Source organism: Ciona intestinalis, chromosome 10, assembly GCF_000224145.3.
Source record: "Ciona intestinalis chromosome 10, KH, whole genome shotgun sequence".
Taxonomy (NCBI): domain Eukaryota; kingdom Metazoa; phylum Chordata; class Ascidiacea; order Phlebobranchia; family Cionidae; genus Ciona; species Ciona intestinalis.
Window position 1 is genome coordinate 1648363 of NC_020175.2, and position 21514 is coordinate 1669876.

The following is a 21514-nucleotide window of genomic DNA, read 5'->3' on the forward strand; positions in this document are numbered from 1 at the left end:
GTCCTTCTATCAGTTTCCCTACGGTCACTCCACTTTTTTTGGACGATAAATAGTTTCCCTCCGTCCCTACACCAGTTTCCCTACCATCCCTCCACCATTTCCCTACTGTCCCTCCACTTATTTTAGGTAAAAATTAGTTTCCCTCCGTCCCTCTACCAGTTTCCCTCTGTTCCTCCACTTATTTTGGGTAAAAATTAGTTTCCCTCCGTCCCTCTACCAGTTTCCCTCTGTTCCTCCACTTATTTTGGGTAAAAATTTTTGTTTCCCTTCGTCCCTCCACCAGTTTCCCTACCGTCCCTCCACTTATTTTTGGTAAAAATTAGTTTCCCTCCGTCCCTCTACCAGTTTCCCTCTGTCCCTCCACTTATTTTGGGTAAAAATTTTTGTTTCCCTTCGTCCCTCCATTTTGCTTCCTTCCCTCCTTTTAGTAACGGTATTTTCCCTCCGTCCCTCCCTTCCCTCCTTTTAGTACTCAGTTTCCCTCTGTCCCTCCGTCCCTCTATCCCTCCTTTTAGTGTTGTCCGAGAAAGTGTGGTTTTCGTTTTAAATGTTGCCGTGTAAACTTAATCTTTTTTGTCTTGTGACTCTTGTATTACAATAAGATAATCTATAAGAAAGGCAAGGGCAATGATGTAAAGGCTGCTGTTGTTTGCATCAGGTTTTAAGATAAATACTGGATGCTATTGCTATATAGTTGTATTGTCTGTTGTGTGATATGCTATATGATTACTTGGTCATTTGTATTGTTGTGTATTTTAAGTGAGTAAAAAAGACATTGGGCTACACAAAGAAGGTGGTACACTTTTTCCGCTAGGAGGCGATGACAAATTCGTTTCTCTATTTTTATGGGGAGCAGTTAGTTTCACGGTTTATACACATAAGATTTAAACCCCTAACCCCAAACTCGTGCTAAAACAAAAAAAACTTGAAAAAAAATTTTAAAAAAAGTATTCTACTGTGCGGGACCATGGCCTACTAGAGATATCTCTTGTAGGCTGTGGCCGGACTCGAACCCGGAAAAAAATGAAACAAAGAGAGTAAATGACTGCACGCAAACCGTTACACCACAGACTCGACGACAGTAAAGTGAACAAAAGAGCGTATATAACGGTCCTAATGTGGGAAAATGTTCTTAGTAGTGTTTTATGAATTTAGAAAGGTATTATTATTTAATTAATTTGTTTTACACTTATTAACACTTTGTAGTGTTGTTTTGTGTGTTTTTCCGTATTTTTTAATTTAAACAATTACCTACACCTAGCGGAAAAAGTGTACTGTCTGCTTTGTATAGTCCCATGTGTAAAAAGTATTCAAATATTTTTTTTGTTCTGTTTAGTAAAAAGTGAAGTTTTCCAAATCATGAGTTCAAAATCAGAGCTGTGGGATTTATTTGATAAACATTTTCAAGAAATTGTTCGAGAGTTGTCCATCTCACCAGTTAATGGAGGAAATGAAATATGCTGGAGTTTTGAAAGGATAAAAGACTTACTTGAGTATAATGCACCTCATGGTAAAAGAACTCGTGGCTTAACAGTGGTGGCTGCATTTAAAACAATAGCAGGAGATGGAATATCTGAAGATGAAATGAAACTTGCTTTAACTATGGGTTGGGCTGTTGAAATATTACAAGCTTCTTTCTTAGTTGCAGATGATTTAATGGATCAGTCAAAAACACGGAGGGGTCAAGCGTGTTGGTACCTTAATCCAAATGTTGGATATCAAGCAGTTAATGATGGTATGATTTTGGAGACTTGTGTCTTTACACTGATAAGACAGCATTGTAAAGGAAAGGCATTTTATGCTGATATATTTGACCTTTTTCATAAAGTTATTTTAAACACATTGATGGGGCAAAGTTTGGATATGGAAGCATCAGAACAGCCTACGGTTGATTTCACTTTATTCACTGAGACAAAACATGCGGCAATAATTAAGTATAAAACCGCATTCTACTCATTCTATTTACCAGTAGCTATTGCCTTTTACATGGCAGGAATTAATGATGAACAATGCCACACTGCCGCATGTGATATTTTAACAAAAATAGGGTGTTTATTTCAAATTCAGGATGATTATTTGGATTGCTACGGAGATCCAGAAGTTACTGGCAAAATTGGGACTGACATAGAAGATAATAAGTGTTCGTGGCTTATAATAAAAGCCATCCAGCTTGCAACACCTGAACAGATCCGAATTCTTCAAGAAAATTATGCGAAAAAAGATCCAGAAAAAGTCGCCATTGTGAAACGAGTTTTTGACGACATCAACATAAAACCTATCTTTCTAAAACATGAAGAAGAAACATATGCCAGCATTTGTGATGAAATAAACAAGTTTTCTGATCCTAGGGTTCCACATTCTATCTTTCTTGATTTACTAAACAAAATTTACAGACGTAAAAAGTAAAAACTGATTTAATTTATTGCAACAGAACTACTGAGCTAATCGTAATACCAAGTTCTGACACGTAATCTTATGATAAATATGCAATACCTACCTAAATCAGTAATTTATTTTACGCAGTTCTTTTTATAATCTAACTAAAGTAATGAATTAAAGTCATTGTGTATCCATAAAAATAACTGTGCAATATCTTACTGATTCTCAAAATAGATTGATTGCAGCTGTAATTTTGTAACAATTTATTCTTATACAATATAAGAGCCAATGCTCACGGTTTGAACTTATTATTATATAAGTAATACTTAACACATAAAGCATTTCTTAAATTCGCACAAAAAAATGGCAAGATCAAAATTCAGTTTCATCCTCATGGGATTTATGATGCATGGTATGAATATCTGCTGTTGTTTTCCTTATACCTCTTGCTTCAGTATATGGTGGTGGGGCAGAGTCGGATGACATACATTCAACATGGTGGTTCACTATCTCACATTCTGCAACACTTTGAATTCTCTTTCTTTGTTGCCAGTTTTCTCTAAAATCCATAAATGTAGTTTGCACCGGAAAATATCCGTTGGCAGTTTCATATTTGGTATGATACGCTGGTAACTTCACATATAAATCCTTTTCAGTTTTGCCAGAGAAAGTATCAAAAGTATGGCACCGAACAGGTCTATTGCATCCCACATTGAAAACTTGCTGTAACCCACTGGAGTGCCTTGTGTCTGCCACCCTGGCTGCTTCACATGCAATTGGTCTTTGTTCGGGTAAATACGACCATGTCACTACAGATGAGCTTGTACTGCCATGTACAGAGCATGTGCATGACCCTAAAATTCTGTGGTTTTCATGTGATTGATTTTCATATCTGTATTAAGTTTGAGACTTATGGTAATGATGATACCATATACACTATAAGCATAAAGTAAAACACAAATACCACAACCAAATTACACAAATAATGTTTTTATATACCAATATGTTATTTATTTAAAATAAATGTATAACCTTGGTTCAACTACAATTTCACTGTCGCTTTGACGTCTTGTAATTGGAATGTTGACTTCATTTGTCACGTGCTCCACCCGAGGCAATGAAGACATCTCGTAATCCTGATAATTATGTAATAATAATAAATTATGACATAAAATTGTTGTTTTTTTTATAAAGGCAGAATTTAACTAAGAATATTTACAACTAATGGCAAGTAAATAAATGTTTTTAAATTGAGGTCTGTGACCGATAAAGTTTTATTTATATTTTTAAATTGGAGATGTTTAACCTGTGTGGTCTTAAAGAACATATTGCAAACCAAGGATTAAAAACAGGAAAGGTGTTAAATTATGTCATAAACTAGTAGATAACAACTGTGCCAGGCATATTACAATTGCTTTCTAAAATCAAGTGTCATTCACCCTGGTGGAAATGATTGAAAACCTGTATAGGACATTGAAACATCCGTACCCAAATAATTGCCGGAAGAGCTGTTTATAGAAAAGCAATTGTGGCCCATATGTTTAGTTGTACATTATATTAGGAACCCTTTTGATAAAGATACACTATTTCTTACATGAAGATTTTCTTGCTTGTAAGGATTGTCTGGTGTGAAGCACAGTATGCCTGACAACACAATACAAGCCAAGCATGAAACTATGCAGGTGAGCAGGTATAAGAACACCAACATTATAGTTATGGGTGGGAGAGTAAATTCAATTGGAGAGCAATTTGATAAGTTTGGGAACATAACGCCGGCATCTGTAAATATTAGGTTGAGATTGTATTGCATCCATGTAAACAGGAATAGACATAGTACAGTAGAGAAATGTTGTCTAGTTTAATAAGGGTACGTATAATGACAGTTATTAACAGCAATTTAAAAAAAAGGATTTTATCTGTTTCTGTTACACATGTCAATATTCTAATGTGGGTGAATACAATACTGAATAGTATTACCTTGTGTGCCAAGATTTTCCTATTACCTTTCAAAAAACCACACATAACTACAATAAACAAACATACTCTGTTCGACATTCAAAGTACCTGTGATGTTTTTTATTCTTTTATAATTGTCATACTTAGTGTAAGCAATACACACGCGGTCCATTGGTAGATACCGGAAATGGACAAATGATTTGAACAAAGGAACAGCAGTAACAGTCATGGACAACAGGTTTGCTACAGCTATAATACATGAGCTTAGATTGAAAAATATTCCAGTCAAAACCTGAAATGCATGAAAATTTGTTGCTTAAATAACAAAAATAACTTAAGTATTATGTTATGGCTCGAGACAACATAACCTTTAATTTTTTTATAACATAAAGGAATCTCTTTATATTTCCTTATTAAACAGTTTTGTTGAACAAAAAAGGTAGGTATAGTTAGATAACTGTGAAAGGCACGTTATTTAGTAGAGTATTGCATCAAATTTGTTGGTACCTTAAATTGGGACAACCTATATAAATGAATACAGATACAACATTAAAAGGGACAACCTATTTAAATAAACACATATAAAAAAGAATTCCATTGGTAGGCTACCCACTATGAGAATAAACATGAAGGTGTCACTCACAGCACTTGGTCTTTGTATTTTGGTTGTGACAATCACAACTATCGCTGATAATGACGTCATTACAGCTGGTATGTAGATTGGCAATGGATGCTGTAAGCTCTCAATGGTGTGTGGTGGAAAATATGTTATCACTGCCTGTATGCTGGCAAGCATCACTCCAAATGCCTGAAAGGTTAACACATTGTTTTTCTAATTTTCAGTGTTGTTATATATGTTGGTTAACATGCATTACCCTAGCACATAATATCGAACATATCCCGATTATGTTTTTAACAATTAATACCTCTCTTTTAAACTAGTGAGGATATCATTATACGATTCTAAAAATATTCTTTGGTAAATACCAAATGGGACGATTAAAGAGAATGAAAAGAAGAACCATTTTACCCCAACCTACTATATAGCGACCAATAAGTAATTACAGTTGTACTAAACCTTTTATGAAATAGTTTTGTATAAATTAAATTACCAAGGATTTTAATTATAATATGAAAAATCACTGAGCAATAAATATACCTATAACCTCGCAAGCTATGTAAAACATTACTTATACATCATTTAAACAAACCATTAGCACGTTATGTCTTACCAATAACAGTATTGCAAAAGCCACCAACAGAATAGCCAGTCCTTGCTTTCTACGTTTGAATCTTTGATGAGCATGTTTAATGGCAAGATCATTTCCTTCAACTTCTCTTGCAATAATTCTTCTGTTCAATAGAATAATCGTTAAGAAACCTTAATGAAAACATTATGTTTATAGCTTTTTAAAAAAACTGGGGTGACATCGCTAAAATAGGTTAAATGAGTTTTCAAATAAATGCTAATATAATCAAATTTTTATATCACCTAAACATTCAGATAAACATGTATTAAAAATGAGTAAAAATGATCTACCTTTTACTGTTTCTCACATATCATATCTGATCAAACGATAATAAAATAAAAGAGTTTTAGGACTCTCTTACCTTTGTGAGCCCCTGTTTCTGTTCATTGTTTAATAAACTCATTAATACGTTGGTATACCTGCACAGCCAACACATGGAGGGCACCGTGTTGTTTGTATTACAGCATTCCAGCAGCTATGTCTATCCTTATAATGAATTATTCATGCCTGTATAATCGCGCCAAAATAAAGAACCAATCACAGAGCAGTAATGCACATCATATGACTGCTTGTGGTATGCTGCAAACCATCCTAAATATGCCGCTAAATTCCTTTCGCTTAATGATGTTTTTATATTTTTGAGTTACCACAGAACTTTGATATTTAATAACTAAAATCTCGGGTTTTGTATATCCGTTTTAAGTTTTTTTTCTATTTTATTTTTTTTCCAGAAGTTTTTTTTACAAAATTTGTTTTGTACAAGTATTTCATTAAGTGGTCTATAGTAATTCTATTAAATCTACGAAAGTGCAAGCATTTACAACTCTGGTGACAGCGTTACCAAAACATAGGTGTGGATTTAAGAACAATCTACATACTGTAACACTAACTAAATGCTCATAGACAGTTCATTAATTCAAGAAGTCTTATTACATTTATTTATTATAATAAATATCCATTGCACTTAATATATTTATAACACACAATAAAAATAAACAAAAAAGATTTTTAAATATGAACCCATAAACATTGCGTAGAATATTATAAAGCATATTTTATTGTATATGAGTCTTGTGGCAAAGCACAGCAGAGGACCTGGGATGTAAGCCAGTTGGCCCATTGCCGCAACAGCATATACACATGTATTTTTAAACCGTTAGCTCTAACCAGCAGTATTCACTAGCATTGGAACTGCTTCAAACCTCTGACTTCGGTGATAAAACATACACCACTTACAACAACATCAAGAATAACAGCAAATTTTTGTCTCTTCAATGTTCAAGAGAATTTTTTTGTTTTCTTATTCTTCTCTTTTCCATATTATCACCATGCCCTATGAATGAAAATCAGTCGGTCAACGAGTTTTTGTGTCTGTGGATCCTCTTTTTGTAAATTCACTCTTTAAATAGAAACTATCTGGCACCACTGGTCATTAGCATACCTAGCCTAAAACTTAGGGTTCGAGGTTTGGCTACTATTTTGGTAATTGCTTTCACCCTGTGGCCCAACTGGTGGCTGTCTATATTGCAAGCCATAAACTAAAAATCAAAATAAACAAGAATAAAAGAATTACATTTATTTGTTCAATTTAAATTATCAATTAGAAACTAACCCCCACCTACCTCTGTATCACATGAAGCTAACATACTTTCGTCGTGATTAAACGAAACTGCCAACACAACAGCTGAATGTCCCTGTAGTCGATTTACACAAATTTTGCTGCTGCTTTCGATGTCAAAGAAGCAAACACTCATGTCTTCACTACCAGTCACTGAAAACATACATCGAAATTAGTATTTAAAGCACCACAAATCAAATAGGTTATATAATTATGCGGTAAGGTAATAAAATGACTCATGATTTTCTCCCCTACATGCAAATTAATGGAAAAATTAAACATTTTAGACATTTTGCAGAATTATATAATGTAATACATAAGTAGTATAGTACTGTGGGGTGAGATAGATATCATCAGCAAAAAACATTTCTCTAAACTTGTTTTCAATAATTTACAACAATGATATACAGTCGTAAAGACGTAGGTAATTGTACTATAAAAGAGATTTAAAACATGAACCTTCTTACCCCAATATCTATATTGACTAATGACTAGGACTGTGGAAAAGTTAACGGTTAACCGAACCCATAAATTCAAATCGTTAACCGAATTGTGACGTCATAGGGCATACGCGTATATCAGTATCTGTCTTATTCACACAAAAGGCATAGTCCATACGTACATCCCAGCATAGTCCATACGTACATTGTAAAGTTGCCTTTACATACGAAAAATGGAGAAATACACAAAAAATGGGAAATTCACAGCCCTACTAATGACATTTTACTTACCAACACAAGCTCCTTGTCTAAATGACATAAGAGGGCAGAACATGCTCCTTATCAAGTGCTGACTGTGTTTTATTGGAAAACTTTTCTTGAACTGAAGCAACCCACGGTCATCTACAACTCTAAAAAAGTAAAGTTCTTAATTTTTATTTATGTTTTAAATTTATACGTGCCGCACTGAACAGTGTGTAATTTATGCTCATGTTACAAATTGACAATGGGTACAAGGCATATGCGTGGGGATGCACATTTCAACATATTTTGAAACTCTAGAATATAATAGAAAACTTTTTTTTAATGTATCAGCTTGTTTACACCACAAAGTGGACTTGCTGGAGTATGAGCTATGAAATAAAGAAAACTTGTCTCATTTGGTCATTTTTGCGATGTGATAAACAGTTGCAAAATTTTCCTTATTTTGGCGTTTTTGCACCATATGTTACGCTTTTTTTTGCAAAAACTTTAGAACGACGCATCCCTACACATGTGTCATATTTTATTTTTAAGTGAAATTTAAAGTGACATTGTTAAAATGCAATTATACTCATGAATACATGACACCCCATGCACCGCTTACCCAATGTCTATATTATGAATTACATTAGGCTGTGGCACACTGGCACTGAATATTGAATGCAAGAGAACATACTTATTATAATTTGATAGACATTATGGATATTAACATACATATTATAGTTGACAGACATTACCCAAAACAAAAACATGACAAGTATATCTCAAAACAATAGTCATATTTTAAATTAAACACCTGTATAAGCAGAGCACATCAGCAGCAATGTTCACCAGCACAGAGGGATCACGTGCTTCCCTACTTATCCATGCACGTGCTTGTATTGATGTCAGTGGCCGACCAGCGTGAATTACCATCTGATGTGCTTTACGAAGTTGACCCGTTGATAAATCAAATGAAAATGAATAAATGATACCCTGTAAGCATCGGTAAGTTATTTTTAAATGCAGGGGATGTAGGGATAGTTAACATGCATCCTATAAAATAAACTGAGTTACAATGTTTATGTATTAATACCTGATCATCTCCTGCCCATAAAACTTTTCCTGAAGAATCAAATGACATGCTAAGTACAGCACCAGATAGTTTACCATTTGCTCCCTGGAAATGTAAAAAATAAAAATGCATTTTATTTATTACATAATAATTAAACTACTGTTTAACTAACAAATTAAATATTGTTGGTTTTCAACTTTTTATTGCCAGTGTATGTGACAAGTTTTCGCAGACACTTAACAGTTAACACTCATCACCACCTCGCCCTATCCATAAAATAGATTCAATTTGTTTTGTCATTATTATTTCATTTACCAAACCAAATGCTATCGTAAGCGGAGATTCTGTCATGGCCCCAACAAACAACTAGTGACAAGGGAATATTTATTGGGAAAGCGTTGTTGTATGTCCTTCTAGAATGAAACTCCCTTTTCTTATCAAACTGTTGTCTGAGCCAGGGATATATATATATATGTATGATTACCATATACCATTTAACTTCCCCTTTTGTAAGTCACTGTCCATTACAATATATGTAAATTACAAAGGTTGAATTTCTCATCAATACAAAAACTCCCCTTTCGTGTTTTTCCAGTTGAAATATTCACCACGGCAATTTGACCGCTACTGTTGCCAAGAACTACCATGTTGTTATTAATAGGTTGAAACAAACAACAATGTATCGCACATTCTTTCATGTTAACAACTGAACTGGAATAAAAAGAAGGTTGGACAAAAACCTTTAGTAAGCCTCACTGCAACCCAACCCATGAAGCATAGAAATTGGTATTGAATTCAATGTCACATTGTGCTATATATAACACAATGCTGAGGTTTAAGCCAGAGTTTGGCCAATTACTTTGACACCGTACAGCAATCTATTGTGACCACTGGATTACAGCAATATCGGTTAAATGTGAGGGACACATGTGATGTAATACAGCTATCATTAAGAGTACCAGTATCGAACCTGGTATCGTTTGGTTAAGGTGTAATCACCCAACCATTGAGCCATGCCGAATGCTCAGCTTTCAACATACCTTGTTATTGCTCGAATACAGGAACCGCTTTGACTTTGCCAAAGTCTTAATGTTGCATCAAGTGATACTGACACTATCAAATCATTGGAGAGAGACCATGAGAAATCTGTCAAAAATTTCAATTGTATTTAAAATAATATGGTAGATGGTTAACAGCATTAGTGTTTTTTGTTGGCACTATTAGTTATTTTATAACTTTTTTCGTTTTATTCTAACATAACAAACATATATATAAGTATGTTGAATAGAACAATAATGTACCTCTATTCAAATTCTAATTCGCTTTTGTTAAAAATGAGGAATGGAAACCAATGTTTAAACAACCAACCTGTAACTCCATCATTGTGGCCTTTCAATGTTACCAACACTGTAGGTTTGGGAACAAGTTGGCAGATAGAAATGGTCCCATCCATACTTGAATATGCAAGAAGGTTCTTTTCATCATTTGCAAACTTTATAGAGGTAGCTGGTGGAAAAAATAAACAAATTATGTAACTCGTATACTAAGCATTATTAGGTCTAAATCAGTTTTTACCCTGCTGTCAAAATGTTCATGCAAACAAGCAGAGCCAACGCATTTGTCCAGTGCCATGGTTTAGTGATTTAGGCGCTTGCATCATAACCAAGGAGACCCATTTTAATGCATGACCACAATATTAATATTGATTGGCGTATGTGACCTTGGAAAAGATATTTATGGACATGTCTCCAACCCGGTAGTCAGTAATGGGTTTTTCAAATTATACGCCATATCGAAGCAAAATTATACACAAAGCTGAAAAGTGTGGCACACGAAGATAAAGATGGTGCATAATTTGTGTCCGACTGTAAATGCAGCAGGTTGAGGACAGAAGTCGATGACAGACTGAGTCCAAGATACTACCATGAGATTTAGTCTATAACCCTAAGGTTGTGGATGAAGTTGATTGGTTTGATTTGCGCCGGTGACATGAAATACTTAGATGGGCTCTGCAGATATTGGGGTAAAGGTCCATATCTGGCCCAAAACCCAGGTTCTTGACAAGGACCTCACCAACAAAGAATAGAATAGAGCCAATTTACACTACATTAATTTTAAAAGTGTTTTTCATTTTGTTAAGAAATCATAAGGGGGTCACCTATGCTGTATATTGGTAATATTATACACATATATAGGCTAAGAATATAATTTCCTTTTTGAATTCAAAGCGTGTCGATACATTGATTTGATAATTGTAATGGTATCTTACCAGGACATCCTATGTGTTCATCAAATATGTGGTGCATTCCAACAAAAGCATAATTTTCCCCCACACTTTTACCACCCACCATTGCTCTGGGAAATACATATTAAGCCTAAATATCTAATTAAGGTTTTTAATTTTGATGGTATCTTGTGTAGTGCTTAAGTTCACAGGCACAAAACCTAGTATGGAAGGTAAGACTACCCTTAAGATTTCTGCATTTCATTATTCAGCAAATATTAACCAATCATTTCACAGCAATGCGCGTCTAAGGTCTAACTACCACTGCCTCTTATTTAATATAAAGTTGAGCATCTATGGTTACATAGGCAGTTAATGTGTGAAGCCGATGAAAGCATGTAGATAACCTGCTGGCATCTGCTTGGTTGGTAGGAACAACATCACTAGAAAATCGATTTGTTTGAACTTCAACTTTTTCCTCCATTGTCTGTAACAATGATTTTATTTAGTCAGAGAGTAATTAAACACAGCACGTCATATGTAGACAATTATTGCAAACAGTAGCCCTATTTGATTATGTTAGCATTGTTGAAACCATACGTCCAATTGTCACCAATACTATTTAATACCACGAGGTGAAATTGCGCATTGATGTTGCAATCACTTTCAGTATGTTTACAGTTGTTGTGTAAAGTATTGTCGCCTTTGTGTGTATGTTTCCTTCACCTAACATTCCTTTCGCAGCGACTCTACTAAGGGATACACATTACAGAATAATTAGGGATTCCAGGATATCCTAGAATACTTTATTTCGAATTTAGAATCATTTTGTATTTATAAGAAAAAACGTATAAGGCCAAAATGGCCAAGCTTAAACGTGTAGCAACCTTAGAAAAGACGCTGCGAAACGTTTTCCTTCGAAAGTCCCACAACCACAAGAATCTTTTTTTTTTCAAAATTGTTAAATTTTAAAAAAATGTTGGTTTAGTTTAAGAGATGATGTATAATGACATCATTAAACAGAATACCCAATTCCGTAATTAGATTCGAATACAAAAGGATTCGAGTCTCACAGATTCGAAATTCTGTGATGTGCATTCCTAACTGTAGTCATTCATTTTTTTTAAATATAATAAACACATTTTACACTGAACTTGAAATAGGTTTACGCTTATTTAGTAAAAGGTTGGTGGTTTTCCTACTCAGTTAAATAATAATGTTCTGGTTTTCTGTTCTCTAATGTAAAACAGAGTGGTTTTAGTCCCCTTTTAAACCTAACATTTGTTTTTTTTTTAAAAAGAGCTCTTCTGTCATTTCTTTATATACCCACATTTCAACTTTCTATACAGGTTTTCTTAATCAGGTTGAATGACATACAACAACGCAAAATAGTAGCACAGTAATCTACTGGAAGAGTTTATATTCTAACATTACATAGAAAGCAGTTTTTCATAAACATGGATCAACAACACAACACAGCAGGCTCTATTTTCATTACTTAAATTACAATCACACTATACAAAATATTACTTCTTACAACATAAGTTAGCGTGCACTTACACTTTCAGTCCTGTCCAAATGTAACACACTTCCCCGGACGCTTGCACTTCTAAGGCTGCTGTGGGGACAAAATCAATTCAATTACTATTTGCCATCGCCATGCCCATTGTTATGTCTGTGTAACTGAATCTAAATGAGCAACAATGCAAAACACACTTTGTTTAATATGACACTATGGAAATGAGTCTGGAGTATTTAGTATTAAAGGGAAAGGAAATAAACAGGAGATGGCATTGGAATTATTTTTTGACAATACTGTTTGTAAAATTTGAATAACAATAGCAATAGGATACTATGTGTTATCTTGTGGCCAGATAATCTTGAGTGGCAACTGATGGTTTTCAAGTTATTTCAAGAAATCCTAACCAACCTTGCTTCTGATATTTGCCCGTACCGATGTGCCAACAGTTGACTTCTTATCTTTAAATATTTCTTTCGAAATGTTGGGTCAACCTGGATAATTTGCTACTGTGATATGTTGTTAAATAAATATAATGGGTTTTTCCAAAAAATATACTTTTTAAACGCCACTGATTAAGTATTAAGCCAAAGGTTTATTTATAATGTGAAGGGTGTTAGATCCGACTAATAGGATGAAGAATCCAATGTTACTGGACTGTGGTATATTATTAAACACATGAATTAGGCATTTATCATTTATTACACAATAAAGAACTCAACTGTTTTCGCTGCTTCTCGTAGAAGTTGGCTTCGACGTCTTATGTATTGCGTTCCTGTTGATACGTAATGTTCATTATTTATTAAAAGTAAAATATATTCAATTCTTTATTTAGTGGTAAACTGTGCAAAACTATTTTAAAACTAAGTGTTTTTGCCAACAATTAAACTTTGTTCAATAAAATGTTAATACGAGTGTAAAAATTAGTTGATGTTTATTATCTTTATTTTCTAAAGCTTAAGTTGCTTTGTATTAATATATATATATATATATATATATATTTAACAACACAAATAGAAAATAGAAGTTTAAAGCAAAGTTAAACTTACGGAATTGTGAATTATTTGGAGTCCTGTACGCATTGTACCTTGCATCCAAAGCAAGCACATGCTGCCACGGTAGAGCCAATGTAACAACCATTTCATCAGTTAAACTACTTTCATTCTAAGTTTTTCTAGAATTAATTGCAGCGATTGAAACTTGGCAATGAAGAATAATAAGCAAGTACCAATGAAACAATGTGATACAAAAATTACGTGTTTTCCACAAACCGAAGAAGACCATATAAGACTTAAACAATATACATAAAACTATAAACTATGCTAATTCTAATGTAAATCTAAAAAAGCTGCCCTAGAGTATTTAGTTTGATAGCCCATGTTTTAACAAATCTTTTTTAAAGGTTGGGCTCATTAGAGAAAGATAACTTGCCAGAAAAAAAAAATATTAAATAAAAAATAAATATTGAATATTGTTAAAACAATCTGCATCGTGGTAAAATGACGAGGCCTATAAAATCAGTAACTGCAATTGGTAACTGCCGTATATTAAATTTTAATACTTTTAATGTGTTAATACAGGGAATTATGCTTCAGTAATTGTCACAGAATATAAAATTGCAAGATAGGTAACTAGAAACAAAATTGTACCATACATTATAACTGCAAAAAAGTAAACCTAATATACGTATCTTGACAATGCATAGTTGAGAATATTAGTATGGAGTATCTTTACATAAAAACTATTGTATTATATATACATTTCATATTGTATAAGGCACTCATAGTGAAAAAGTAATAGTGAAATTGCAATGTGGAATTATAAATACATAATGATAAACCTGCAGTTATAGGTGATAAAGGACACCTAAAAATTGTTAGTAAAGGCATGTCTACTCTTACTACAAATACTAAAACTATAATACGTGTTACAACTTACAGGTCCACACTTTGCACATTTTGGCATTCGGTAATAGGTACTGGCATATTGTTTTACTCTAACTGTAAAGCATGATAAATTGTACTATGAAAAAAATAGGCTGTTATAATGAAGAACATGGTGGCATGAAGACAAAGGGTTAAAACATACACAAAGAAAAACAGTTTTTACAGTTGTACGTACTACACAGTACTTTTGTTTAATAGGCTACTGAACTTTTTAACAAGATCTCTCCACAATAGGGTACTGCAGTTAACCTATGAAAACTTTAAACTGCAAGAGTAGATCATTAAAAGTAGGTCTATCTTCAGGATCATATGCCCAACATTGTAGCATGATGGTATACACACCAGGTGAGCACCCACACGGGCATTCAAGTCTTTTTCCTCCTTCCAACATGGCTAAGATCTCCCTGCCCTTTAAACCTGAATATGGTCGACTTCCATAAGAGAAAACTTCCCACAAAGTCACCCCAAAACTCCAGATTTCACCTTTGCTTGTAAACTTGTAATACAGGAGAGCTTCAGGTGCATACCAACGCAAAGGCCATGTCCCTGGCTGACTTGCTTTGTAGTAGTTATCAGATTCAAGAAATATTCGTGACATTCCAAAGTCAGATATCTTTGCAAAGTTTTCCGTCACAAGAAGTATGTTCCTTGCTGCCAGATCCCTATGCACTATATTCTTGCCCGACAGGTAAGCCATTCCATCACATACTTGGTTCATTAAAACCAAAAGTCGCTCTTCTGGAAAAGACTTTTCATTGTGCTGGGATAAAAAATCTTTTAAAGAACCAAGAGGTGCAAGCTCCATAACCAGCATCAGACTTCCAGAAGATTCCATGGCATCACAGATAGCAAGAAGACGAACAATATAAGGATGATCAAACTGCTGCATGAGCTTTGCCTCTTTCAAAAGATCATTTTTATTTGTTTCTATATCTGAACCTGTTAGATTCTTAACAGCACATGGGACAAATGAACCCATTATTTTACACTCACCAACTTTTACAGCGCCAAAATGACCTTTTCCAATATCACCTCTTATGATTAGTTTATCTGTTGTAATGTACAGATCAGGGGCAAGACTCGACTTGTCACTAAAGTTCATGTAAGGACTTTTGTACCCAATTGAATCTTTAGGCAGTGATGACCTGCTGAACCTATCCATTACTGGTTTTCCAACCTTTCCATTTAGACTTGACTGTGGCCGTTGAGAGACAGGATTTTCCGACAAGTTTAGTTGGTGCGGATTTTCCGACCAGTTCACATCAAGGCCATTAGCTGGCAGTAGAGACTTAAATTCAGCAGCAAGTGCCGAGGCGAATCCTGACAATCTTTTGCTCGATGCGTTGTGGGAATTTGTTCTTTGCTGTTGAGAGACCAGGTGTTTAAAGCAGTTTTGTGGAATAACTGATGCAGAAGTGCTTCTCTTGCAAGGGAGTGTTAATCTACAATGAAGATGAGAAATCTCCGGTGGCTGCTCCTCATGAAATTGAATAAGTTGTTCTAATGATAAAAACTCTGGAGGTTTTCCATTGATTGAATACTTAAGGTTGGAAGTATTCTGGAGTATTTTATATCTGTGTACTTTCTTATCGTTCACTACACTAAGAACAAAAACTCCATTTTCTTTAAACCGAATAAGATATATTCCATTTTTGTTTAATTCACGATAAGAATGAGAAAGTCGAACAGCGTCTTCTTGCCTCGTTATTTCCCCATGATACCATTCTTGCTCTTCATAGCTTACAGTTGAACCACTTCTACCTGGCCTTACTTGTGGTAATGGAGGCAAGGGCTGCTGATATTGTGGTGAGTGGGGTGGGGTTTGCGGTGGTGGTGAAGAGGCCACTTTTATAGGCCACAAAAGTTTTGTTTTTAATCCACCTTTTTCTTGCATGTAATATTTGCAAAGTGCTTGCGGTGAAGGGTGCTCACTGCCTTTATTAACACTATACCATCCACTTACTGTTGAGTGTTGTATGCTGTAATGTAGCACGCTGCCTTGGTAAGACACGGATATAGCATAACCATCAGGTTCCCTTAAACTTTTCCTCAACAAAAACGAGCCATCAACTTGCCCTTTCACCAACTCTGTAGCTTCAGAACGGGAAATAGGACCGTGGTAATAAACTTCATCATACAATTGACCTGCCATTAATGAATCTTAACCCAGTACCATATCAAACTAACCTATGATGACACACAAAAGACTTGACAGGGAAAAATGTATAGTTTGTTTACATATAGCTAACTGCGTGGATGCAGTCACCAGCATAATGGTCACTAGTCAGTCACAAGGTAATGATAATAATAATAAGAAGAATAATAATATTTGTCTCTGCGATTACGATAGCAAAGATTTAGAAATATTTTAAACAAAAAGACAGGATATAGTGACAAAACAACAGCTGTTAAAACACGCTTACAGTAGATACTAAACATGTAAGCTGAGAGATGATTTTTTTATTCAACTTTCAAGCATAGGCACTAGTAAAGAATCTTCCGGTACATAGCAGAATAGGCTGGTCGAAAGTGTTAGTGGTTGGTTGGTGGGTACTGGTTAGAGGGTTAGGTGTTGATGGTTAGGGTGTTAGTGGTTATAGGGGTTAGTAGTTGGAAGTTATAGGGGTAAAGGATTAGTGGTTAGCAAATAGGGTGGGGGGAAGACTCTTCACTAGCACCAAATTTTTAAATCTAATGCCTGCTAAACGAGGTTATATTCTTTCCTGGGTATTTTCTTCTACTTTAATCGGATATTTACGCTAAAACTATTAAATTTACTTTTCAACTTCTCGCCAAACAGAACAGGATACCAGGCGATTTTACGGTAATCCTTTAGCTGGTGGCCACCTGAAATTTTGGTTTCAAAATGTTCCTTAGGTCTCACTGATACCCACTGTATATTTTTTGGAAAAAACTCGGGCGTTCGTGTCGAAAATTAACTTTAAAAATGTGGGAAAACATGTCACCGTAATTCGTCTGATTTGCGTAAGGTTAACGATTTATTACGTCACAATCGCGGTCTGTTACGTCACAATAGTGGTATATTACATAGGTTACAAGACAGCATATGTCTGCCGACAATCGCTCTCTCTGCCGACAATCGTGAACTCGCCTTAACGCAAATTATTGAGCACGTTAGTGGTCATGTATACCCTTTTTGCATGGTAAAAAGTTAATGCGAATAGCGATCACAGAAATAAAAAAGAATAGAACGCGCATCTCTAATGTCGGCAAAGGAGAGAGGTGATACACTCTCTCTTTTTCGCGGGTCGTTCCCGTTTCCTATTGTAGTCAATCATGGCGCCCTCTATAACTTATAGAGGACGCCATGTAGTCAATGGAATCGATGGTGCTTTATGTAGTTTTTCTTTGTTTTTTTATTTAATTTAAAGTTAGAGGGTAAAACAACTATTTTTTAATATATATATATTTCTAACAAGGCGTTTGTTTGAAATAATTCAATTTATTAAATAATTAAATTTATTAAACAAGTGGTAAACTGTAAGCGTTAACCTACTAAATAACTAAACTGGCCTAATAAACTTGTATAGTTGGTGTAGTTTTTGAAATAAACAGCTGAAACCTCCCAAAAATACTATGCGCCTATCTTTTACAATGGAGACAAGGCGAAATGGGGACGGAGTTGGCGGTCACGTGAATAGAAAAAAGAATATATTACGGTTTTGGGCAGTTGCGCGTTCTACTCTTTTTTATTTCTGTGGCATTAACTCGTCATTTGATGATTTAACGATAGAAAGATAGCTAAATCTAACACTAACGCATTAAGATTGAATACAAGAGATCAAAGATCTAATGCGTGAGCACGTTAATTAAACTAATTAGCATAGTATTAATTAACCCTTTTACTACAACGGTCGACTGAGCTTGATCAAAAACTTTTAATGCATCCCCACTAAAATGGAAATAGTTTGATTCAGGCGTGAATCGATGTGAGGATTCCTTATCTCAACAACACGTGCCCTCCGAATTCCCCGACAATATAAGCGCTGTCTCGACAGTGCTGATTACTAGATCTGTTGGCCTAACGGTTATAGCGCGTGCTTTACTAACGTCATGTCGCGGGTTCGATCCTTGCCTGCCGTACCAATTATTTTGGATTTGTTTTCTTTTAATAAGAGATATAAAAAATACTAACATGTGTGCAGTTAAGTAATAAATGCGTAATAAGCTAATGTACACAAACATTTTATGTATTCTTTGTCGAACTTGTGTTGTTTCATTACAAATCTATTGTATTGCACTGGTTTGGTTTTAATAAGGAATAAAAATTGCCCCTAATAGGTTTATTTGACATATAATAGCAGTGGCGTCGATTTTATAAAAATGTAGGGGTTGCGATATTAAAACGTATTAGCTGGAAGTCGGTTTGTAAAACACGTAAAATGCGTTGTAGTAAAAGTGCTAATTAATACTATACTAATTATTAGTTTAAACCGTACTCATCCATTAGATCTATGATCTCTTGTTTTTGTTGTTGTTGTTTTTTGGACGATTTTTCCGCACTTACCTCAATTCTTAATTCTGACATTTATTCTTTAATCTCCTGATTGAAATCTAATTTTAATATTAATTTAAAATTTTTAAACTAATTTTTTAAAATTGAAACCGCATAATTAGCGATTAATTAACGATTACGTTTCTGTTTGTTTAAGGCGCTAACTCGTACTTAAAATGTACTTTAACATTGATTAATCGATTGTATTCAATATATTATCTCTACCTTAGCTTAGCCTTATAAACCATACTGTATAAAATCGTCCAATTAATGAGTAATTAATGATTGTAACGCTTGCGAGTCAAGTAAACTGCCATGCATTGGGAGCTCGTTGGTAACACAGTAATCGGTAACTTTTGGCTTTGTTTACGTTAGTATGCAAATATAAAAAAGTGTATATAATATTAGTCTCCTATATTTCTTATTAAAAGAAAATAAATCCAAAATACAGTTACGGCAGACGAGGGTCGAACCCGGGACATTAGGCTATAAAGCGAGCGCCATAACCGTTAGGCCAATATCAGATCTGTCAAAACAGCGCTTATATTGTTTGGAAATTTGGGAGGGCACGTGTTGGTGAGATAAGGAATCCTCATAATAACGATTCACGTCTGAATCAAACTATTTCAATTTGAGTGGGTACGCTTTAAAAGTTTTTGATCGAACTCAGTCGACCGTTGTAGTAAAATGGTTAATTAATACTATGCTAATTAGTTTATAGCGTGCTCACGCATTAGTTCTTTGATCTCTTGTTTTATGAATTATCTTCTGCTATACTAAAAAAACTAACCAATCCCAGTTATTTATTTGCAGTTCGCCATTCGTATCTTCAACAGTATTGGCAATTTGGCCAATACTGTTGAAGATACTTCAACAGTATTGGCAATTTTGAATATCTTCAACAGTATTGGCAATTTGGCAATTATTAGAGCGTCAGGGCTTTCACCTCATATTCGTAATACGGCTAAAACATGGATTCAAAACCACAATGTATTTCCTCCACATCTTCATCTAAGTCAGAAATTGAATCCTCACCATCAGAACTTTCTAAATTAGCCATGTTCACTCTTTTTGTTTATATTTGCATACTAACGTAAACAAAGCCAAAAGTTACCGATAACCAGCGACTTCCCGATGCATGGCAGTTTACTTGACTCGCAAGCGTTACAATCATTAATTACTCATTAATTGGACGATTTATACACTACGGTTTATAAGGCTAACTTTAGTTAAAATTATTGTATCGAAAACAGTCGATTAATTAATGACAAAGTACGTTTTAAGTACGAGTTAGCGCCTTAAACAAACAGAAATGTAATCGTTAATTACACGCTAAATAGGCGATCATATGCAATATGGTTTATAAAACTATGCTTAGTTCAAAATACTTCATAGAGTACAATCATTTAATTAAAGTTTAAGGTGCTTTTTAAATTGGCGCATTTGATCATACAAGTAGTTGTTAATTAATCGCTAATTATGCGGTTTCCGTTCTGAAAATTTGGTCTAAAAATTATAAATATATATTATGATTTGATTTCAATCAAGAGATTAAAGAATAAATGCTATAAATAAAAATTGAGGTAAGTGCGGAAAAAAGTCTTCCAAAAACAACAACAAGAGATCACAGATCTAATGAATGAGCACGTTTAAAATTAATTAGCATAAGATAGTAGAATCGGAGAAGATGGGACACATTTAACACATAATATCCAAATAGCCTGATCGTGTTTTAAACAATTAACAACGGTCTGTGGAAGTCGTGAAGATACGGTTTTATAATTCATTAAATGTTCTTTGTTTACTACTAAATAAAAGGAGAAAACAAAATGAAAAGGTGTCCCATCTACCCACACCCTGATATATTAATTAAAACAAATCCGAAGTAACCAACAAAACGGGTTCTAGTCGCCAATGGTGACTGTGGAGCAGTAGGCAGAATGTATTTATACATGTATTATAACTAATGAAACTTATGACGTATGAGGATTGAGTGATTGGTGAAGAATATGTGTAAATACGCTTTGTACAACTCCTGTACCATGTGTTGACTTGTAAACTAACACTGGTTAACGTTGTCGTCGCTTAAAAACGTTTGTTTTCATGAATTTTGACAAACCGTTATCACGCAGTAATTAGGTGATGTTAGAAGTTAATATTAATAATATATTGTTGAATTAAAATGTTTCAATTACGATTAATGATAATACGGTATAAGAGTAGTGCATTTAATGCGTCCCCACTTAAATGCTAATAGTTTGATCCAGTCGTGAATCGTTGTGTAGATAAAACACGTGCCGTCGTTTCCCGTCAAACTGCCAGACAGTGTTTCCGCTATGTAAAGTGCATGA

The 21514-nt window shown here is 34.4% G+C and overlaps 4 protein-coding genes across 4 annotated transcripts; 1 reads left to right on the forward strand and 3 right to left on the reverse strand.

The window, feature by feature from the left end:
- Positions 1 to 959: 959 nt before the first annotated feature.
- Positions 960 to 2630, forward strand: LOC100176910 (farnesyl pyrophosphate synthase-like). Its single transcript, XM_002128277.5, has 2 exons — positions 960 to 1159; positions 1337 to 2630. The coding sequence occupies exon 2, from the start codon at positions 1360 to 1362 to the stop codon at positions 2404 to 2406; it is 1047 nt and encodes a 348-aa protein (XP_002128313.1). The 5' UTR covers positions 960 to 1159; positions 1337 to 1359; the 3' UTR covers positions 2407 to 2630.
- Positions 2631 to 2928: 298 nt separating this feature from the next.
- On the reverse strand, positions 2929 to 6370 carry LOC108949848. The gene is made up of 5 exons (XM_026836448.1): positions 5947 to 6370; positions 5568 to 5688; positions 4979 to 5143; positions 4444 to 4627; positions 2929 to 4158 (listed from the first exon to the last, which is right to left on the reverse strand). The coding sequence occupies exons 1-5, from the start codon at positions 5970 to 5972 to the stop codon at positions 3932 to 3934; spliced, it is 723 nt and encodes a 240-aa protein (XP_026692249.1). The 5' UTR covers positions 5973 to 6370; the 3' UTR covers positions 2929 to 3931.
- Positions 6371 to 6514: 144 nt separating this feature from the next.
- LOC100183150 (WD repeat-containing protein 13-like) lies at positions 6515 to 13877 on the reverse strand. Its single transcript, XM_018813721.2, has 14 exons — positions 13751 to 13877; positions 13424 to 13476; positions 13113 to 13195; positions 12743 to 12800; positions 11590 to 11669; positions 11228 to 11313; positions 10327 to 10464; positions 9999 to 10104; positions 9537 to 9669; positions 8980 to 9063; positions 8701 to 8879; positions 7935 to 8053; positions 7208 to 7356; positions 6515 to 6918 (listed from the first exon to the last, which is right to left on the reverse strand). Exons 1-14 carry the CDS (start codon positions 13839 to 13841, stop codon positions 6886 to 6888), a joined length of 1392 nt encoding a protein of 463 aa, XP_018669266.1. The 5' UTR covers positions 13842 to 13877; the 3' UTR covers positions 6515 to 6885.
- Positions 13871 to 16851, reverse strand: LOC100181565 (tyrosine-protein kinase SYK). Its single transcript, XM_002122964.5, has one exon. The coding sequence runs from the start codon at positions 16797 to 16799 to the stop codon at positions 14892 to 14894; it is 1908 nt and encodes a 635-aa protein (XP_002123000.1). The 5' UTR covers positions 16800 to 16851; the 3' UTR covers positions 13871 to 14891.
- Between the last annotated feature and the right edge of the window lie 4663 nt (positions 16852 to 21514).